Source organism: Sminthopsis crassicaudata, chromosome 1, assembly GCF_048593235.1.
Source record: "Sminthopsis crassicaudata isolate SCR6 chromosome 1, ASM4859323v1, whole genome shotgun sequence".
NCBI lineage: Eukaryota > Metazoa > Chordata > Mammalia > Dasyuromorphia > Dasyuridae > Sminthopsis > Sminthopsis crassicaudata.
Window position 1 is genome coordinate 624,589,471 of NC_133617.1, and position 23,050 is coordinate 624,612,520.

Here is a 23,050-nt window from a genome sequence, read left to right on the forward strand (position 1 = left end):
ACTACCCCTGTACACTGCCCTTAACAAATGGCCTCTTTACTACTGGACTCCTGATTATATGGAATGATGTCTTTAAAGTAGACTTGCATAAAAACATAACCAAGAGTGTCGTGTCACCTTAAAGAATATTACTCTGTGGGAATTACTGTGAACTATTTCTATGTGGAAATATTTTATAGGCTGGTCGCTAATTTGTAATTTATGCTTCTTATTTGTACATTTCCATAGCTCCTCCATATATGGTTATGAATTTGAGATGGAGAATACCTTATGCTTTGTGGTTACTTCATGAACTCAGTATAGAGAAGCTTTTTCCCTTTCCTCCCTGCTCCACCTTCCATTCCCGCCCCACCCTCCCACTGCCAAGTACTAACTACTACATGTTTGAAAACTTGACATGCAGATTTTCATTGGTCTCCTTTTTCATTTCTTGAAAAGACTGTAAGGAATTTTTTCCAGATTTTTAATATGTTTGACACTGTACTGAAAAAAAAAAAAAAATGGTGCCAATTCCATGATCCCTTATCCCTAAGCAGAGAACACCAAGACTTTTATTATTTTTTTTTTTACTGTAGAAATTCTTCAAATAAAATAGACGTTTATAGATTCATATTTTCCAGCTTCATATTCCAAGCTCATGAAATGTTTTTTATATAAACTAGTACATTTCTTTCAGTTTGCCTGAGAAGGAAATTTTCCAAATTCTAAGGAATAAGTCATTTTGGAAGAGGTTGCAAAAAATTTGTGGAGAGACAGACAGACAGACACACACACACACACACACACACACACAGAGATTCAGACATGCAGACAAGCACAGAAACAGACAGGCAGACAATCACAGAGACAGACAAAGAGAGCCACAGACAGACACAGAGAGAGGCACAGAGAATCACACACACAAAGACAGACAATACACATAGACAGAGACAGACACAGAGAGACACACCGACAGACAAACACAGGGATGCAGACAAACACAAAGAGGCAGACAGACACAGAAAGAGACATAGACAGACAGACACACAGAGAGACTGACAGATACATGGAGAGATAGAGGGGAAAAGATGGACGGAGACAGACACACACAGCCAGACAAGGGAGAGAATGAGATTTATATGGACCCATTGTTTTGTTTTGTTTTTTAAGCTAAAGTCATAAAATTAAAGAAAACCAAGAAAACAAGATCCTTTGGGAAAACATAATCCTCATATCTTCTGTTTCCTTAACTTCAAAATTAAGTGAAGAAAGTAGACTCCCTGCTCACTTGAACAGCAAAACCATTGGTTCCCTCATAAACCAAAATCAGGATCCATCTTCCCACCACTTCATTGGGGCGACATGCTTCTCCTACTGCTGAACTTTCTTCTGTTCCTTCAGTTCTGGTCCTTTTCTTTATGAGGCCCTCTGGCTTTAATGTCTTTTCTTTCCCCTACCACATGACTATGCTGTTAATTTGGCCAAAACTCATGAATTCTAGGGAATAAGCAAAATGGATTACAGGAGATTCTTACCAAATAAAATGTCTCATACTTCACTCTTCCCTTGAGGTCTTCTTAGCTTTTGCAAATCTCACTTATTCTCTTTTAGAACAAATCTAGGTCATCTTATCTCTTCTTGTTGTACCTAATTCTCTCTTTTTTTCTTCTTCAAACCAAATGAAAAGAAACATGTATATATAAACATTTATTATATTATTACATAATACATACTTGCAACATGCAAATAAGTATATATAAAGCATTACAAAATACACACACACATATATATATATATATAGACATACCCATTTTTCCCTAAAGGGAAAACTCTAATATGAAGGGGGTCAGGAAAGGCTTCTTGTAGCTGATAATTAAAGAAAGCCAGGCGGCAGAGGTGAGGAGGAAGAGAGGTCTAGGCATAATGGACACTTAAACATACAGAGTAGAGTTGGGAGGTGTCCTGGGTGTGGAATAAAAAGGAAGTTGGTGTTTTGGGGTCCCAGACAATGGGGAAGAAAGAAGGTAGGAAGGACTATATTGCAAGAGTTTGAATACTAACAGAAGATTTTTATTTGGCACTAAAGGTAATAGGGAATTAAGTTATTATTTTAATTTTTTAAATTTATTTTATTTATTTTAATATTATTTACTACTTCGGGGAGAATGGGATGTGCTCTGTCTTGTTCTGGTTGATCCCAGATCCCTTAGCATTTGGCCAATGCCTTTTGTAGAACAAGGAGTTCTCATTACCACCATGTTTCTACTATAAATAGTTCAGTCAATCAATGAATAAGTAATTATTGAACATTTCCTCTATGCTCTCCACATTGATTCTGTGGGGAAAGAGAAAGGGTAATGTCTGCCTCAGGGAGTTACATTAGCACTCAAGCAATTGGGAACAGAAGACAGAATATAACTGAAGGTTCGATTTAGGGCTATCAGACTGGAATGATCCTAAAAAGATTTCTTGAAAGAAGTGGGATTTGAGGAACCCCACAAACAGATTTTTATGAGTTCAAACTCAGTTTAGCCCAGCTGCAGTTCTTAGCCAATGACCATGGCTACACACATTTTTTGCCTGTATATAGCTTTGGTGCTACTGCAGTAAGTTAAATTCCTGATTTTTGTCCTTCTTGGCTAGACATAAATATTAGGTTAGGCTTTCCTATCAAGGAGAAGAATTTTTTTTTCAGACTTACATAAATAATGTGTATGGGAGAGAGTGGTATAGTAAAAGGAACCCTAATTTTGGAGTAAGAAGACCTAGCTTGAGTATAGTCTGCTTTTCCCTATGTGACCACTTAACTTCTCAGAGCTTAATGAGATAAATATGCTAGGAAATATTGACCAAAATGCAGGACTTAGAAGCTAGAAGCTTGAACCTGAATTCAAATAGTGCCTCTCACAATTACAGAAGTGTGACAATGAGCAAATAACAAATAATAGAGCAAACTTCTCTACCTCTGTTTTCTCACTTGTAAAATGTAATAATAATACCTGAAGTTACTTCACAGGGCTGTTGTGGGGCTTAACTGAGATAATTATATAAAGCACTTTGCAAATTTTGAATGCTATATAAATTCTAAGTGTTATTAAAAGAAAAGGAAAAGAAAGGCGACCAAATCTTTAGGGACCATAACTTCCTCAATATTTTTCATTCTAGGCTCCACCATCTATTACATGTTTAATCTTGTCTATTTCCCTTTCATCTTCTACATTTCAGTTTCTTAATCAGCAAAAATGAGTTTGGATTAGATAACCTTCCTCCTAGCTCAAATCTGTGATTCTATGCAGTGAGCAAAGAAAAGGAAAGGGAGAGAAAAGTAAGACTGAGGAAAGAGACTAGAAAGTCACAGGGAATAGTAGATAGAAAATTAGACTTGAGTCAAAAAGTCTTGGGTGAGAATCTTTACTTGGACACTTGCTGTGTGACTGTGAATAAATCTCTTAGCTTCTCTCCATAAAATGAGGGGGATAAGTACTTAATATTAATTTGCTGAACTGATCTGAATGGATATTTTAAAATTCTGCATGTACATCTGGAATTTTTATTGTATACATTTGGACACAGTTAGACTTTTATAATTTTTAATTTAACCTGTAAGTTGAATACCAACTCTCATCACTTCCTGAAACTATTTAGTGAGCTTTTGGAGTTATCAAAAGAAATCAATTCAGAAGAAAAAATTTAAGCAATTTTATTTCTCACACTCCCTCCCTCACCCACCCCATTTCTTTATGAACATATATATAGCTTTTAGGTTGAAAAGGGACTGATATAATTCCTAATGTGGAAGATTGTAAATGATGTCTGGCTGTGTCACTATTTGACACATCATTTGTAGTAGTACTCAGGTCTTATACCTCCAGTTTTACCTCCCCATGGTATCTGTGGAGTGCCCTTGAGGAGTTAGGAGTTACTTTCTTTTTTTGTGATATATTTTTCCCCACTGTTACCCACCAATTATTAGAACCAGCTCTTTTTTAACCAATTAACATCAATTAGATTTTACAAAACACTATATACTTTGAAGATGAGAAAGAAAAGAAGTATATATAGCCCCCCCCCCACTACCTAGGAGCATATTCTCCTCTATACTGCCTTAGTCCCTGGGGAAAGTGAGTTCAGAGTTAATATAGTTTCTACATTGCATTTGATACCTCCACCCCCAAGTTCATTTCCAAATATTACATGGCCAAGGGATGAATAAGTCTGCCTTTGTACCATTTTGGGGCTAGGTCAAGCAAGTTACTTGAGGCTCTAGCTTCCAGATAGAAGCTTTGGTAGCTCATAAAGTCATAGCCATCTCCAATCTACTTCATGTAAAACAAGATCGAACAAACACAAAGAGGGAAAGAGTAAATACCTCTTTTATGAGTTACATGTCAGCCATAGATGAGAAGTCAGAGCCTCTCTTCTTACACAATTGCCTCACTCAACCATTCTGGAACTAGGTCAGAAACAGACCAACTTAGAGGAAAATCCTAGTTAACTAGTGCCTTTTGCTAGTATCCCAATCAATAGCTTGTTGTCTTAATAAGTGGATAATGGATCAGAATCAGTTATGAAATTTGCACATGCCCCAAACTGGGGAACCAAGCACTTCTAATGCCTGCCACCAAGTCTTACAAGAGGCCCAGTGTCTTCCCCATAGAGCTTAGCCCTATGTATCAGCCCCTTCTAATCCTACAATTTATATATTAATAGTAGGGGGCAGGGAGGATGAGAAATAAATCAGCTTTACTTCTGAATTTATATCTTTTGATCACTCTAAAGACTACTAAATATTTCAGATGGTGATGAAAATTGGTATTCAACATATAAACTAAATTAAAGAGTATAGTTTCTGGGGTATATTTTCTCTTATGTCACTTAAGAAAATAGCACTTCAATGGAGTTATGAATAGCCCTTAATACCAAACATTGATAAGTGTTCCCTTCTTTTACTGCCAACAGCTCTAGAAGTAGCTTATCCCTTTGTCTCTGAAATAATGAACTCTTCCATAGTTCCACTGTGCTAATGAGAACATCTGATACTAGAACTCCCTTAATGTGTTGCCTGATGTTAAAATGTCAGAGACTATATGCGAGTCATCTATTGGCTCAAAATAATAATTTCACTCAGCATGTGTACATGCACTCAAGTATACAAACAAAAAGGTTTATGTTCTAAATCCCTATCAGCTGATTGTGAAGCTATGACAAATTCACTTGACATAATCCTCCTCTCAGACTAGGTTTTTGCTGGAAATAAATATCATAGTTACTTCAGAGAAATGTAAGATGAGCTCTGTTACTAATATTTAAAGACCCTCAAGCAACAGTGTTCTATGTTCAATAAGTTTCTTCCTAACCCTCAGAAAAACCCCAACCACAATTATAAATTAGATTTTAAATATAACACTGAAATGTAAAGTGATTTGTTACATGAAAGAGAAAATCAATAGACTTAGGTAAAAATCATGTTTGCTTTAAAAATCAATCTTTCTTTTATTATAACTAGACAATTCTTCCAAAGTTTTCCTTGTGGTCCTTGACTTCATTCCATATTAACTCCAATCATGATATCTGATCTGTTTGAAGAATTTATTAATTTCTCATCAACTGTCTGACCATTTTGGAACATCCTTTATGTTTCCAAACTAGTCTAGGCTATCAAAGTTAAGAAACCATTTGGTAGGACTTAGTATGATCCTCACTATCTTTTCTCTAAAATTTACCTCCCCCCAAAACAGTGATGTCCAACATTAAGGTGCAAGCTTCTAAAAACACTAGCACACCAGGCTGTAAACTTTCTGATATTTGCAAAGAAAAAGAACATACAGTTGTGAAAAAAAAAAAAAGATAGAAATAGAATAAGATAAGAAAGGAAAATGGAGCTAAAAATAAGAGAATGAAAGATAGGAGAAGAAAGGGGAAAAAATCTTGAGGGAGTATAATGTTCTGCCCCACTCCCCACCAAAACATTCTCAATTATAGTACTTAGTTTTCTTTTTTTTATTTTTTTCCTCTGAGGCTGGGGTTAAGTGACTTGCCCAAGGTCACACGGCTAGGAAGTGTTAAGTGTCTGAGACCATATTTGAACTGGGGTCCTCCTGAATTCAAGGCTGATGCTCTATCCCCTGCGCCACCTAGCTGCCCCTGGTTCTTAGTTTTCTACTGGCTGAAGGAAAGTGGAAAGAGCATTAAATATTCAAGAGCTTCTTAATTTTTTCCTGTCTTATGGACCCCTTTGGCAGTCTGGACTCTTCAGATTAATGTTTATAAATACAGCAAATAAAAGACCTAGGTCTAAAAAGAAAACCACTTATATTGAAAGTTATGAAATTTAAAAAAAAAAAAAAACAACTTAGAGACACCCCTCACCAAGAGCCCTTGCACTAGAAGGGTGAAGGAGACCCAGTAAAATATTTAGAACCAGTGGACTAAGGTTTGAATTCAAACTAGGCCATGTAGGCAGTCTTCAGTAAATTGCTTACTCTCTCTGGGATTCAGTTTCTCTAATCTGTAAAATGAAAAGGAAAGCCTGGATAACCTTTTTCCCCTTATATCTCTAAGTCTGTGCTGAAAGAAAAGATGGGACATAAGGAAAGGAAGATTGAGAGAAGAGAAACAAAGGCAAAGAGGCTAGGATGAGAGGCAGAGAAATGAGAAATTATGGGGAGGGAATGGAGGGAGGAGAAAATGCCAAGTCTAGAGCCAGGGCAGATTATTCCAGTCCTGGCAGCAATTAGAGGTGACCCATTTGGCAACAAGGGCACCTCTGCAGGAGTTGTCACTCAGTTCCACTTCAGCTGACACCTCATCTTGAGCAGTTCTGCCTGAGGCTGGACCTGCCTGGTTCCATCCAGTCCAGGAGAACAACGGGGTGACTGACTGTCTTTCCCCCTTGCTGGGTAGCTGAAGCAGGGCTGCCTTGCCCAAGGCCCTTGGGATTATGCCAAACGAGTGCCTCCAGGCTGGAACTAGAAGATTCTGGGCTCTTGCTTTAACTCCATTTTGGCATGCACTCTCTCTCCTTCTCCAGATCCCTCCTTTCCCCTGCCTGGCTGGAGGATGGGATCATGAACACACTATTTCTGCAAATCTCCTGAAACCCCAGCCAGCCCCTTGGTCACATTTTCCAGATACACGCAAATGAAATTTCTATTTGTTCTCCTAGGAATGACTAAGTTTGATTGGGAGTGGCTTCCTAAATAATACATGAGGGGAAACTATGTCTAATATATAAAAACAATCAAACAAACAAACAAAAAAACCCACAGTATTATAAATTAAAGGGGAGTGAGATGTAGGGAAGGTTTGAGACTTTGTACACGTGTTGCTTAATCGATAAGAATGTGAAGGAATAATAACAAATCCTGTTTTCATAGCATTTTACATAAAAATTACTTGGGGAAATCAAAACATTTTACCCCATTTAGTTCCTTTAACCACCCTGTGAGGAGTGTTGTGCAAATATTATTAGTAGCTTCTTCTACACTTGTGGAAATGGAGGCTGAGAGGTCCTATGTGACTTGGTTACACAAGTAACTTCATGATCATTAGCAAAACAGAGAGCAAACATTTAGATTCCTTTGCTGATTCAGTCATTAATCAGACAGATGACGATTAAGGCAAGTTATTATAACTCTCTGAACTCTTGTTTTCCTCTTCTGCTCTAACATTCCACAATTCTGGAGGGTTTTTTTGGAGGGGGAGAAGTTAGAAAGACTTATATGCAAATATTTCTTAAGTGTTTTCAGTTGTTAAAAATAATTTTAATTTAATTTAAAAAGGATTTCAAATATTCTTTTTCTTTTTCAGAAAAAAAATTTATTGCTCAGCCAATATTTGTTTTTGAAAACAGAAATCAGACTTTTAAGGTAAACTCTTGATAAAATATTTTCCTTCTCTTTATTCTTCCTTTCCATTCCTCTTAACCATCTTTTTCCTCCCTTTCAACTCCTACCTTCCCTTTCTGCTGGTCTATTTCCTTACCAAAGAAATATGCCTAAGAAATACTTTCTAAGAGATACTACTTACTTTTAGATCTGTTCTTCATCTCTTCAGTACTCTTTTTTAAAGTGACATAAAAGATCCTTAGACACATCTCAGTGATTTCAAAGAGTGCTTAATGTTATCATCTTACTGAATATCACATTCAAATCATCTACTTTGAGAAACATTATTATTAACAAGGTATAATATCATTTAAAAAAATTTTATTGTTTGATTGATGTTTGGAGAAGGTCATGAGGAATCCTTCTTTGGATAATTAATCCACAGTTTGCACACAAACTCCTAACCTTGTAGCCTGTCACTCATGTAACCTGTGGGAAGGAGGGATGATGAGAAAGGAAGAAACAGCAAAGAACTAAATTTTCTTAAAGCTTTATTTTACTTTAAATTCAATGTGCATTTTTTTTTTGGAGAATTCTCTTATGAGAAACAGAAAAAAGCAAAAGTCCAGATCTCACAAGCATCTTTCTTTCCTTCCAGAGGCCAGCTGAAGACACTGTTGACAAAGTAGAACATGGTAATAAGTTACATTCTGAACTTCTAAAACAATCTCAGTATAGAGAAAATATAATCTATTGGTGCACTTATATTAATAATGAGTCATTTCCTATTTATTGTGCTGTCATTTGTGTTTAAAGGTGTTATATTCTTTTTCCTGTGCATTTGTACATGGAAAGGTGGCAGATATGAGTTCCTGCCAACTTTATAATGCTACTTCCATACTGCCTTGTTAATGCAGTACCTGCAGAGATGTCTGTTTTCTTTTCTTGTCGGGTTCATCATGACATTTTTTTTTTGATGAAACTGAGACATAATGAAGCTTCTGCAGCTATCATTGATAAGCCTGTGGTTTTTAATGTGCTGGCTGTTGCCATCGGTATTACATTATTTAAAGTTATACCTAATGTATCTCTTTGGCATACTTAAGTAACAGCACTATTGAACAATGTTTATAAAACAAGTGATGCTAAGTATCTAATCCACAGCATAGTTAAGGAGGCTTTGATTTTATGAAGAAAAGTTTCTCTGAGTTTGCTTCTTCATATTGCATTTCTCCCAGGATTCCCTGGCTTTTCAAGAAAGCGCATCCGATCTTCATCTTTCACTTTCCACACAGTAGATGCCATGCAAGGTAGGGTTTTTACTTCTACTAGTTCATTTTCTTTCCCAAGAGCTTTTGGTTTTTATTGTTATTTTTTTTCTTTTTACATCATGTTTGTTTATTTATAAACCTATCCTTCTGCCTCTATTCCCCAATTAAGTCATGCCTCACAATCAAAAATAGAGACAAAAGCTATTCAGCAAAGCTAACCAACATATCAATTGATATATTGTAGTATTTTCAATGCTCTATACCTATAATGCCCCACCTATTCCAATTCACATTCCATAAAAAAAAAAAAAAAAACAGTATTTCTAGTTAGAATAACTTCCTTTTAAGTTGACCATTTAGTAATGATATTTTATTCTAAGGATTTTATTAGCTACTGAATTGTCAATAACATCAAAAGAAATGTATTCATTATCTTGTTTTATCTTCTTGACTGCTATGCTTGACTATGACTTGAAAAAAATATATCTATATATTTTCCCCTAAAAAAGCACCTCACAATATTCCAATTAACTTATTTTAAAATATCTTTTCAGAGTCAACACCCTCCCCAAAACGAATGAGATCATCTTCCTTCACTGTTCTTCCTACATTTCCCCCTTCCCAGCCAGGTAAAAAGTTTTGAAGTTTCTAATCTCACCTCTCAGGTGAGAGTCTAACCTGAATAGAAAGCATTGTACAAACAACTCTCACTTCTTCCATTTTCATCTAGCAATGTATTTAAGTATGTTTGTCTTTGACAAATTTGTCAAATTAAGAAGTCAAATTGGAATGTTATACACAGCAAAGCATTGTGAATTCAGCCTGTATTAATTTAAATAGATTATATCATTAAACAAAAATCTATAATTTATTAAGGACTTATAATTATTATGTAGTTTTATGTAATATAAATCTGTTTTACTTATTAGTTCTCACTTGTTAATTGATAATGTGTGCACTACCCAATAGTAATTAAACAGTACTTATAAATTGCAATCTGGAATTTTTTACTTACTCAAACAGTAGTCTTCCATTTATTCTGAATTTCTAATTCCATATTCCTTTACACAGAGTTTTTGTCAAGGCTGGAATGTTTTCTCTCCTTAACCATCACTTATAAGTATACTTACTTTCCTTCATGGCTCAGACCAGATGCTTTTCCTGATTTTCCCAGGTGCATAACATTCTCATCCTGCCTTCAATTACCTTGAATTTGCTCATCCATTTGTTTTTGTATCCCTATCTGCCTCTGAAGATAGTAGGAATTTAATAAATTACTTTTAAATTGAACCATATCAAATTGAATCAGAATATTTGATACATCCTTTTATCTCAGTAAAATATTAGCTCTCTGAGTATAGGGACCATTTTATTTCTGGCTTCATGTCTCCAAGGACTAGCACAATATTGGCCTCTGAGAAAATGGATTCAAATTCTGGTGTTTTCCTAAGCTATAATATTTATAAAAATAGGCAAATTACTTAACCTCTTAGATTTCATTTTTCTCATTTGTAAAATGAGAGAGTTGGGGTAAGTAGCTTTTGAGGTTCCTTTCAGGTACAAATCTATGATTTTAGAGTCACAGTATCCTAAGTTATTACTTAACAGTATCCTGTTATTACTACTGTCAAGTAGTAATAACAACTGTTGCTTTTAAAATATTTTTGATGCTCAGTCATTTTTTGGTAGTGTCTGGCTCTTCATGACTCCATTTGTGGTTTTCTTGGTAAAGATACTGGAGTGGTTTGCCATTTCCTTTTCCAGCTCATTTTTACAGATAAGAAAACTGAGGCAAACAGGGTTAAGTGATTTGTCCAGGATCACACAGCTAGTGTCTGAGGCCAGATTTTAATTCAGGAAGATGAGTCTTTCTGATTCCAGGCTTAGCATTCTATCTACTATACTATCCTAACTTTCTAATTAAAATATAGTCTTCTCTATTTGATACATATTATAAAACCCAACCTTGTCAAATAAGAAAAAAACCTGTTCTCTGTTTTAAAAATATGAATGAACTAACACTAGGAACTATAGTGTAGTAAAACCAAGTGAAATCCCTATTTCTCAATTCTTCACTTTTCTTCACCCTACATATCTAACTGGTTAACAAATCCCTCCACAATCTCCTACGCAGTCAACACCTAAATCCATCATTACCTCATCCAGACTACTGAAACAACTTCCTAACTGACCTCCCTGCCTCACATTTCTCCCTCTCCAATCCATCTTCCATATAACATGAGTTATATTTGTTATCACTTATTCATCAAAGTATTATCAATCAATTAATCAATTAGTATGTATTAACAAAATACTATGAGTTGGCTCTGCAGATATAAAGACAAAAGACAGACCCTGTTTTTAAAGAGCTCACACTCTAATGGGGAAGACCTCATGAAACAATAAACAATATATAACATAAAAACAATATATAGAGTTACATATAGAATAAATTGGATAATCAAGGGAAGATGCTGACATTGAGAGGGATCAAGAAAGATTTCTTATAGAAGTTGGATTTTTAACTGGGACTTTTAAAGAAATAGGGAAGAAAGCAAGAGGCAAAAAAGGAGGGGGAATATTACAGGCTTGGGAATTGCCAGTGTATGATAAGATAAAACAAACAAACAAACATCAATTTTTGTGTATTCAATGATCATTGCATACCAATGGTCTTGCTATTCACATTGTTAAAGAGACTTAGTTGTCCATTCAGATCAGATCCCTCATAATCTAGGATTTTTGAGATACAATTTCTTGTATCTCCTCTCTTGCAGAAGAAACTATGTTTGCAATTATCTACTAACTTTTTAGCTTTATCTCAGGTGGCAATAAAATGACAGAAACAAATCTAAGCAACAGTCAAGCTATTTGTTCTTTCAATGCCAATAGCGACATCTATTGATGAGTTTTCCACAGGACAACTGGACCCCTTCCTTCTCCCGAGTGGAGAAAGTAGCAAATAAATCATATTCTCACAGATTTAAAAAAAAAAAAAAGTTTTAAATAATCAGTTTAAGGGAATTCTATGATACTATTAGAAAAAAAGTATTACAGAAATTTTATAAGGGTTTTTATAAAATAAGATGAAACCAAGCAGAAACAGCATCTATAGTGACTACTATTATATAAAAAGAAAAGAGGGAAAAAAAAAAAAAAGAATGAGCTCTTTGCTAGGAGATAAGAATCCAAAAACAATCAAACCAAAAAGAAACAATATATGCTCTCAAGTAGCTTATCTTCTAAGGGGAAGAGGATATAAAATAAAAAGAAATCAAAAGGGGTTACAGAGAAAGTGCTAAAAATAATAAGCCTTATAATGAGGCAGGTAAGTGGTACAGTACATAGAGAGCTGAGCCTGAAGTCAGGAAGACTTACTTTCCTGGCTTCAAATCTTCTATAGTAACTAGCTGTGTGAGCCTGGGAAAATCATTTAACCCTGGATGCCTCAGTTTCCTAATCTGTAAAATGAGCTAGAGATGGAATGGCAAACTGCTGTAGTATTCTGGCCAAGAAAACACCAAATGGGGTCACAAAAAATCAAGACTGAAGTGACTGAACAATAACAATATAATATGTTAAGGTGCACAGAATGTTTTACATATATTATCACTTTTATTCCTCATAATACCTATGTATAGTGAGTACTTACAAGCATTAGAAGCAATTAGATGGTGAAGTGGATAGTGTTAGTTATCACCTTGGACACTCCTTGTGTGAAAGTGGAAAGAATACTTAACTATTCCTGTTTTAGCTTCCTCATCTGTATACTGTGGATAATAATAGCACTTACCTCCAAGAGTTGTTATGAGATAACATTTGTAAAGTGCTTTGCAAACTTTCAAGTACTTATAGAAGGGATATCTATTATTACTATTATCCTATATTGCAAATGAAGAAATTGGATTTCAGATCATTTAAATGGTCACTCAGTTAGTTGTCAGAGGCAGTATTCAAAGCTTAGCATTCAAGTCTAGTGTTCTTTCCACTACACCAAGCTGTCCTATATATTGCATTTGGAAATTCATTTTCAGGTCATAGTACTAGCTACAGATCTAGACCTACAGGCCTCTTCAGAGACCACAGTCCCACTTGCTTCCTTGTCTCATGGCTGAGGAAATGACATCTAAAAAAGGGAAATGACATACAGAACTAAGTTTCCAGCCCATCTTCTGTTCTAAATCCAGTGCTTTTTTTCCTGGAGCTAAAAAGAATAAATAGCTGTGAATGTGTGTTCCCTGGGGTGATGGTATGATTTAAAGTTAGGGTAGCTAGGTGGCACAGTGGATAGAGTCCTGACCCTGAAGACAGGAAAATTCTTCATCCTCATGAGTTCAAATCTGGCCTCAGACATTTACTAGCTGTGTGATCCTGAGTAAGTCACTTAATCCTTATTTGCCTCAGTTTCCTGATCTGTAAAATGAAGGGGAGAAAAGCAAATTAACCCAGTATCTGTGCCAAGAAAATCCCAAATAAGAGTCATATACAACTGAAAAAAATAACTGAACAGCAATAACATGGTTTAAGGTAATGTGCATAATAGATTATATGTCATCAAAGAAATTCAAAAGTACTTTAAATATTTATTTTACAGTTAAGAAAAATAATGTTTTCATGACTACAAGTGCTTTACAATGGAACGTTGACTTCGAAAGGACAGAAAAAGGTATGTAGCCATTTTAGCTTTGTTATTTAGTTGAGACTTCTGAGTTGATCATCATAGAGGAATTCTTTTATGTCAAATATTTTTATTTCTAGAAGATTATAACTTAGTTAGAGAGTTAACTAGGGTATTGAAAGTAAATTATTTTGCTTTGGTCATGCAGTGTGGGTCAGACTTAAAATGAGTCTTCCTAACTCTATGACTAGGTTTCTGTTCATTATCCACATAGAAACACACACACACACACACACACACACACACACACACACACACACATATATACACACACCTTTTTTTGTGTAGCCACCATTATAGCTTGATGTGCTTTGAAGATTTTCATTGACTGTATCTTAGTGAAACATCATCAAAGACAATTCTTGCTGATCCAGGTTGTCAAGTGTACTTGTCATGGAATAAATTGCTAATCCTTTATACTGGAGGTCATTTTGTTTTGTTTTGTTTTGACTTTTAGATAGTGCCTTTTACTAGTCTCCAATAGGTGGGTACATTTTGTCTCAAGATTATGCTTACCCTTATGTTCTTTATTATTAAGGCCTTTGGGAGCCTAGTCAACAATATCCCATTCTAAGGCCTGCCATTTTGCCACCGCCTCAGTCTCAGAGATGTGCAGAATGGAATGCATTTGGGCATCCCAAGGTTGTGGAATTTTACAAGACTAATGAAAAGGCAAAAAGTGAGGTAAGAAAAATAAGCAATGTGAGAGAATAAACGTATGCTAAGTTGAATTAAATTGATCACTGCAAAGATCTTTTTGTAGATATCTTAATTGTGTCCAAATAATACTATCTGTTTCTACTGAAAATATATTTGCTAGTTTGCATTATAGAAAGAATTAGTTTGTCTTTTTCCATTCCTTGTCAGGTAGGAAAAGCTTTGAAGCAATGGTAGAATGAGGTAAGAAATATCAAAGCAAGGCATTCCAGGAATAAATTGTCACAGTTGGGATAAAGTGAACCTTAAGAAGAAAGTGGGGGCATTCTAAGAGAAGTATGCTTCTGAGAATGGGCTTTGGAAGATAAATTTTACCTTACCTTTACTCACAATTTTGTCTTTGGGTTCTCTGAGTCCACTTAGAGTCCACACTTACTATGTGCCAGGCTCTGTGCTGTGTTAAAATACAAGGAAAAGCAAAAGACAGTCTTTGTTTTTAAAATCTCACAGTCTAATGGGAAAACAGTATGTAAATAACAATGTGCAAATAAACATTATATGTACATATGTATGTGTATATCTATCTATCTATCTAAGAGAAAATTGCAGATGATCTCAGAGGGAAATATTAGCATTCAAGGATATCTTGTAGCAGTTGAGATTTTAGCTTGAACTTGAGGCAAGCTAAGAGGCAGAGATGGGAAGGGAGAACATTTTAAATCTGGAGGATAGCAAGGGGAAATGTTCAGTTGGGAGACAGTAATGTGTGGTAGATCTCAGAGTTCAAAAAAAATTATAAGGTGTAAGAACATTAAAAAGTAAGAAGAGGCCAGGTTAGAGTTTTAACAGTAGTCAAGAAAACTGTTTCCATTTAAATTAGTGAGGATTGATTAAGTGTTATTATTTCCCTCTCATACCTCATTACAACAATGTTTTACATAAAAAAGAACTGGAATGAATTTTCAATCATTCATAGAGAGCAACACTATGAAGTTATTAGTATCAAAACAAAAATAGTCAATTTTATTAATTCAATGAAAATTCAGCTAACTTGGTATTAATCTTACTTCTGACAAAGTGCTAGCTTTGGACTTTGGCAAATCACTTGACTTATTCAGACTTCATTTTTTTTTTTTTTTTTTTGAGTAATGAGGGAAGGTTGGGGGTGGTGTTTGTATGAATTTTGTGATTTACAGAACCTTTCCATTCAAATTTAAATGATTCTACATAAATATATCCACATGTATATCTTCACACATTAGAATTAACTAATTAAAAGAGCAAAGTAATAAGATGCTGCAAATATTGAGGCTTCAGAGCAGGTAAGTTATCCTAGCTGAAGTAGGAAGGGACCCTGAGGGACATACATGAGCCCACACATGTTACACTAGTTAAATCACCAACATTACCAAAATGATCACTTCCTCCCAGACATCAGTAGAGACAACCCAGGACCCTCACTGAGGGAAGCCATCACTATGAAGGATTTACCTTCTTCTACAACACAAACTTTTGACCAACTTCTATCAATGGATATGTAAAATCAAGAGCCCTGGCTGTAGGAACACCATCCAGACCACAGTTCCTGCTTCTACCCCCTCCCTCACATAAAAAAAAAAAAAAAGCAATTTTTATGAGCATGTGAAGAAGCAATCTACTCACTACTTACATGGGTGCTGTAGCCACAGCTACTGAAGCCTCAGAAAAGAAAGCTCTAATCACCAAAGTCCCTGGCATGGTCAAATAGTCAACATGAAAAACCAGTGTGTTTTATCAGTAGAAATGAAACAAAAAATATATTTTACAACCTGCTTTGCAACCATAAAACATCTCACAGAATTAAGGTCTCATATGTGTTATCACTTCCACTAGAATATGAATCCTTGAGAACAAAAACAGTCTTGCTTATCTATTTGTAGACCCAGCACTTAACAGTATACTATATATTTATTAAGGGTTTGATAAATGCTTTTGTGAATGTATTCATTTATTCATGCATTTTTTCTCATGAAATAAAGGTGTTGATCTTATAGTCTAGAGATGTGGCATCACTGATCCAGGTATAAGAATTAACTTCTGTTAATTAATTTAAAAATTAAAAGTTCAAAGAGGTTCCTTTAATTTTCAATATTTTCCCTAGTTAATTGATTAGGGTACATGATATTTTTGGCCCAACTTGATCATTAAGTAGTCAAAAATTGACCAGTTAAAAGATTTTTAAAAATTAAAATTTTATGCAAATTAATACAACTCTGAGATACCACTACACACCTGTCAGATTGGCTAGAATGACAGGGAAAGATAATGCGGAATGTTGGAGGGGTGTGGGAAAACTGGGACACTGATGCATTGTTGGTGGAATTGTGAATCCATCTAGCCATTCTGGAGAGCAATTTGGAACTATGCTCAAAAAGTTATCAAACTGTGCATACCCTTTGATCCAGCAGTGCTACTACTGGGCTTATATCCCAAAGAGATATTAAAGAAGGGAAAGGGACCCGTATGTGTAAGAATGGCAGCCCTCTTTGTAGTGGATAGAAACTGGAAACTGAGTGGTTGCCCCTCAAGTGGAGAATGGCTGAATAAATTGTGGTATGTGAATATTATGGAATATTATTGTTCTGTAAGAAATAACCAGCAGGATGATTTCAGAAAGCCCTGGAGAGACTTACATGAACTGATGCTGAGTGAAATGAACAGGACCAGGAGATCATTATATACTTCAACAACAATACTATATGATGATCAATTCTATTGGACGTGGTCCTCTTCAACAATGAGATGAATCAAATCAATTCCAATAGAGCAGTAATGAACTGAACCAGCTACACCCAGATAAAGAACTCTGGGAAATGAGGGTGAACCACTACATAGAATTCCCAATCTCTCTATTTTTGTCTGCTTGCATTTTTGATTTCCTTCACAGGCTAATTGTACAGTATTTCAAAGTCTGATTCTTTTTGTACAGCAAAATAACTGTATGGACATGTATACATATATTGTATTTAACATATACTTTAACATATTTAACATGTATTGGACTACCTGACATCTGGGGGAGGGAGTGGGGGAAAGGAGGGGAAAAATTGGGAAAAAAATGTTTTGCAATTGTCAGTGCTGAAAAATTACCCATGCATATATCTTGTAAATAAAAAGCTATAATAAAAAAACTAAAATTTTAGTTTGTTTCTAGTTCCCTTTCTGAAATAGAATTGACATGATCTTTTTTTTCTGAATAGTATTTTTTTTCCTTCAGTTTTTTGAAGAGAATTCTCACATGGCAAGTGAGAATTCAACAAGTATTCAGCCCTTAGTCAAATCATCTACTGGCTCACCTCTTTTAAATGCGACCCCTATAAGGTAAGTTAATAGGACAGAACAATTTAAATATAATTTCTGATGTTTTTGCCCTAATTTCCCTTGTTTTTTAACTCTTCAAGAAAAATAATTTAGATTACAAAGATAAATTGTTAAGATTACTACAGTATATCTATGTGTGTGTTTCATATGCTTCTGAAACGATTCTTGAGGATTTCATGCTATCCTTTTTAGTGTTTTGACTTAGTTTGGACTTTGGACTTCGAGCTGCCAAAAAACAATACTCACACTTTGATGTATTTGTGAGCAGATTATCCAGGTTACCAAACTCTCTTTTTCTTTCCTGCTTCCTTATTATTGCCTTACTTTCATAAAACACTGGCAGAGAAAAGGAGATAGGAAAGAAAACAATAATTTTTATCTGTACTATCTGATGAAATGCTTGATGTCAAGGCAAAGTAAATCAAGCTAGAGATTTCACTGAGCTATAGGTATGCTATGACAGGAGACCTCAGTCTAGTAATGTGACCAGATACAAGTCACTTAAGCTCTCTGAGATTTCTCATCTGTAAAATTGGATCATATTTTAATCATACCTAATTCATATGTTGCAAGAACATAATTATGTGTAAAGTACTCTGTAAACTTTGCAGTGTTGTACAAGCTTGAGCTATAATGATTATCATTGTTGTGCTTATGTGACCATGGACAAGTCACTGTGTTTTCTCACCTGTAAAATCAGAATAATATTTACATTACCTACTTTACAATGTTTTTAAGAAACCCTTCTGCTATATAAATATAGATTGTAGAAACGTCTTTCCTTCCCTCCATCCACTCCAATTCAAAAACTTCCCCTGGTCCAGATGCTGAAATCCTACTTTCAGAAATTTAATCCTTTTGGCCTCCTATCTCTACAGGTATTTTTTAAAACAAAGAATTTCTTCTAGAGATAATATATTAGGCATATTTTCTATCAAGCATTATTAACTCATCAGAGCTCTTTAGATTTAGGGGGATTTTGTAGAAAACAATGCTAGCTTCCCAGGGATAGAAATAAAGAAAGATAAATAGGGAGGAGAGAATGAAGAGGTGAGAGTCTTTAAAATATCCACAATAGTTGCCTTCTGTCACCCTTCCATCAAACCTAACATCCAAAATTAACTATAGTATGTTTTGAATTTGCAACATAAGATTGTTTTCAGTTCTAATTTCTATTGTCATCTAGTCTTTTCATCTTTTTTCCAAAAACTATTTTGAATGGTCAATATCATCACATTTTGAAAACTAGTACTTAAAAAAAATACATATTTCTTTCCTCAGAAGTCAACCAAATGAAGACAGACATTCTTTACAAAGCCATAGTTTTGATTTCATTTTTGGAGAAAACATGAATGAGAGAGTTTTGGTAAGATTTTATACTTAGAAAATTCAATTATCACTTATAAGAAAATTTTCATTTTAGAGCTTCTAATAGCAACATCATCAAAACAATAGATAAATTCTAATATACTTTTTTAGCTCTCTTGGTTGAAATGATATGCTTTTTTCCCCTTTGAACAAAAGGAACCTCATGGGAAACATATTCTAGTTATTAGGATAATAGCTTAGAAACCTTAGAGGAAAGGAACAGCATAATTACAATATATTATTTGTAATACTGTTATATAAGTGCTTTGGCATGTGTTAATCAAGATACAATTTTGGGGGGGAGGGGTAAATCTCAATAGGACTAAAGACACTTAGATATGCTCAATTGGTAATAGAATTGGTATTTAACATATTTCAATGGCACTGAACATCAGCAAACTGCTTTTTAATCATTTGCTAATGAATCCTCACAAAACAATGCTCTCTTGAAGAACAGAAATGAAAACCATTATAATTACCATTGAAATGTGAGGGGACAGAAAACTTAGGTTGAATACATGTAAGTGACTTATTCCTGGAGTATAAACTCAGAAAAAGAGAATTTTATTACTTCTTGTACAGGTATTGTGTTGGATTAAATTTTATAAAATACTTATTAAATGCCATTTATACACAAAAGAAATACTAGTTGTGGGACGAGGAGTAAGTCACTTAATTTGTTTAAGCCTTCAGCAACTCTCAAAAAATAAGTTCTAAGTTACATACTGAGTGGGTGGAGGGACTTGACAAAGGAAAGGGCAAACCACTCTAGTACCTTTGCCAAAAAAAAAAACAAAAAAAACCCCATGGCATACTATGGTCCACAGGGTCACAAAGTGTCAAACATGACCAAATGACTGAACAACAACAATAAGAACAAAGTGAAGGGAGTCTTGGTCCTAAGAAATCACAGATCATTTCTGTATTGAGAGTAAGACACTTGTGGGGCAACAATAAGCTAACAACAACAAGGGAGGTATGAATACAAAAACTACAACTACCAATACAAGGAAAAGTAAAATAAATATGAAAGTATGAGGTTCAGGCTAAAAGGGAAATTTAAGTAAAAAAGAGATATCTTTCACTTGGGCATTAAAGATGGAGGAAACTTCCTGTAGGAAACAGTACCCAAGTTGGTCCTGGAAAGAAAGAAAGGAATTTTTAAAAAGAGAAAAGGAAGAAAGAATCCATTTCTTGAATAAATATCAAAAAAAATCTTGAAATAGAAGAGGAGTTAAGAGATTGTAGATAACTTTGGAAAGAGCTATTTTAGTGAAGAATTTGGCAGTCAGAATGAAAGGAGTTCAAGGACAAGAAAAACAATAAGAAAGAGACACAAGAGCATAGGTAATACTTGCAAAGGTTTTAGTTGGTATGGGGAAAGACATATAGAATGAAATTTAGAGGAGATGACAAAGTCAAATGGAGAGGTTTTCATTTTTGTTTTATGAGAGATAGAGAAGTCTTGTTGCATATTAGTAGGCACTAGAGAAAGAACAAGTAAATGAGAAAAGGTAGCAAATGAAAAAAAGAAGGAATGATTGAAGTTTCCACAGGAGACTGTAAGAGATGGAATCAAGGGTAAAAATTGTTTAATAAATGTTTACTAATCAGGAATGATATTCATATCATTATTTCATTATATGATACTGATAAGGAAAAAAGCTAATTTGATTAGAAATTGTTGCACATGCTGTGAGTGTGTGCACACACACACATACACACTTACAAAAACAAAAACTTTTGAATCAGTGTATCTAAAGTTCAGCATTAAGGAATGTATCTTGTTTTCTAGAGTCCACAAAAATCCATTGACCTTCACCAAGAAAAGGATATGTATAGTAAGGAAAAGCCATTCTCTTCTACGCTATCATTTTCCCTCCACTTTTCATGTACAAGTAAGAATTCTTTTTTTCTGTTTTTCCTCTCCTATCTACATTTTATCTATGGTGAAATTACATATACATAAGTATTATTAATAATAACTCATTTTAGAATCAAATTAGATATATTCAAGATATTAGTAGTACACACATATGATTTAAAATATTTTAAAATAATGTACATAGAAAATAAACAAAATTAATATTTAACCCTTTTGAATTGTTAAATGCCATGTAATTTGAATTAATGTCATGTAAGAAGTTTTTATTTAAAAACTCAACTAGTCTTTAAGCTTAATTCATAGAAGTAAGATTATTATGGAAGTAAGAGGTAATTGATGGCCAAAACAATACTAATGTTAATTTTTATCAACAAAAGACATCTTCTAAGAATGGCAGTTAACCACAGTGTGAAGACTGATTTATTTTCATTTTCTCTTGGAATTAGACTCTTGTAAAAACACAACTCTGAAAGAATCAGCAGCCACATTCTCCTCCAAGCCATCATCAAAATGTATACTGGAGAAAATTGAAGTTATAACAGGAGAGGAAAAAGAGCATAATGTGTTAAAGGTCAGTTTGTCAGCATCCCTATGCCTGATAATCATTAGGAGGGTCATCTTTGAAGATGAAGGATGACAGTATCTTTCCCTGAAAAAGCTTGTAAATTGATATTGATTTTGAACTAGATCAAACCAACATTTTACTTGGATTTTTGCTTCTTAAAGGAAAAGGGCTTGTTCACAATGAGTTTCTGTTAGTTTCTAAAGGGAAAAAAAGATACTCTAGCATTTTATATTATAGTAAGTCCTACCTTTCACATACTCAAATATATCAGTGATTTAAATTGATATAAGACTTAGGACATAAAAATGAAAACAAAACAAAATAATCAATTGTAGCTGTTTTTATAGTTTTATAGTTAATGCTATAATTATATAGTTGTGAAAGAAATATATCAATATTTTATAAAATATTATGAAATGCAAATGAAAAGATGGCTTACATCCAAGATAAAAATATAGGAATCAACAATAATATTATGACATAATAAAAGCATTAATAAATACAATAATTATTGATATTATGATAGCAATATTATTAATAAATATTTATTGCAAATGAAGATGGCCTAGCTGTACCAGACCTAAAATTACATTATAAAATAGCAATCATCAAAAACACTTGGTGCTGGCTAAGAAACAGAGTAGTCAATCAGTGGAATAGGTTAAGTTCACAAGATACACTAATCAATGACTATAATAATCTAGTGTTTGATAAACCCAAAGACCCCAGCTTCTGGGATAAGAACTCATTGTTTGACAAAAATTGCTGGGAAAATCGGAAATTAGTATGGCAGAAATTAGGCATTGACCACACCTAACACCCTATACTAAGATAAGGTTGAAATGGATTCATGATTTAGACATAAAGACCAATTAAAATAACAAAGGATAGTCTATCTCTCAGATCTATGGAAAAGGAAGGAATTTGTAGTCAAAGAAGAACTAAAGTATATTATGGAATGCAAAATGGATAATTTTGATTGTATTAAGGCAAGAAGTTTTTGTACAAACAAAACCAATGCAGACAGGATTAGAAGGGAAGCAGTAAAATGGGAAAAAATCTGATAAAGGCTTCATTTCTAAAATATATAGAGAATTGACTTAAACTTATAAGAGCACAAGCCATTCTCCAATTGATAAATGGTCAATTGATATGAACAGATAATTTTCAGATGAAGAAATTAAAACCATTTCTAGTTGTATGAAAAAAATGTTCTAAATCACTATTGATCAAAGAAGTGCAAATTAAAACAACTTTGAGGTACCACTACACATTTCTCAGAATGGCTAAAATGACAGGAAAAGATGATGAATGTTGGAAGGGATGTGGGAAAACTGGGACACTAATACATTGTTGGTGGATTTGTGAACTGATCCAACCATCCTAGAGAACAATATGAAACTGTGTCCAAACTATCAAACTGTATATGCCTTTGGATCCAACAGTGTCTCAACTGGATTT

At 34.3% G+C, this 23,050-nt stretch overlaps 1 protein-coding gene across 4 annotated transcripts in view; it reads left to right on the top strand.

Moving 5' to 3' along the window:
* RANBP3L (RAN binding protein 3 like) overlaps window positions 1-23,050 on the top strand; it is a 57,253-nt gene that overhangs the window by 12,041 nt on the left and 22,162 nt on the right. For 3 of the 4 annotated variants that reach the window (XM_074282643.1, XM_074282646.1, XM_074282644.1), the window contains 10 exons: window positions 7,789-7,847; window positions 8,464-8,500; window positions 9,044-9,115; window positions 9,631-9,705; window positions 13,671-13,742; window positions 14,293-14,438; window positions 17,668-17,771; window positions 19,053-19,137; window positions 20,935-21,037; window positions 21,471-21,595. In XM_074282643.1, coding sequence (XP_074138744.1) covers window positions 7,789-7,847; window positions 8,464-8,500; window positions 9,044-9,115; window positions 9,631-9,705; window positions 13,671-13,742; window positions 14,293-14,438; window positions 17,668-17,771; window positions 19,053-19,137; window positions 20,935-21,037; window positions 21,471-21,595 — 878 coding nt within the window. The remainder of the gene's footprint in view (window positions 1-7,788; window positions 7,848-8,463; window positions 8,501-9,043; window positions 9,116-9,630; window positions 9,706-13,670; window positions 13,743-14,292; window positions 14,439-17,667; window positions 17,772-19,052; window positions 19,138-20,934; window positions 21,038-21,470; window positions 21,596-23,050) is intronic. The other variant, XM_074282645.1, reaches the window with a different exon arrangement.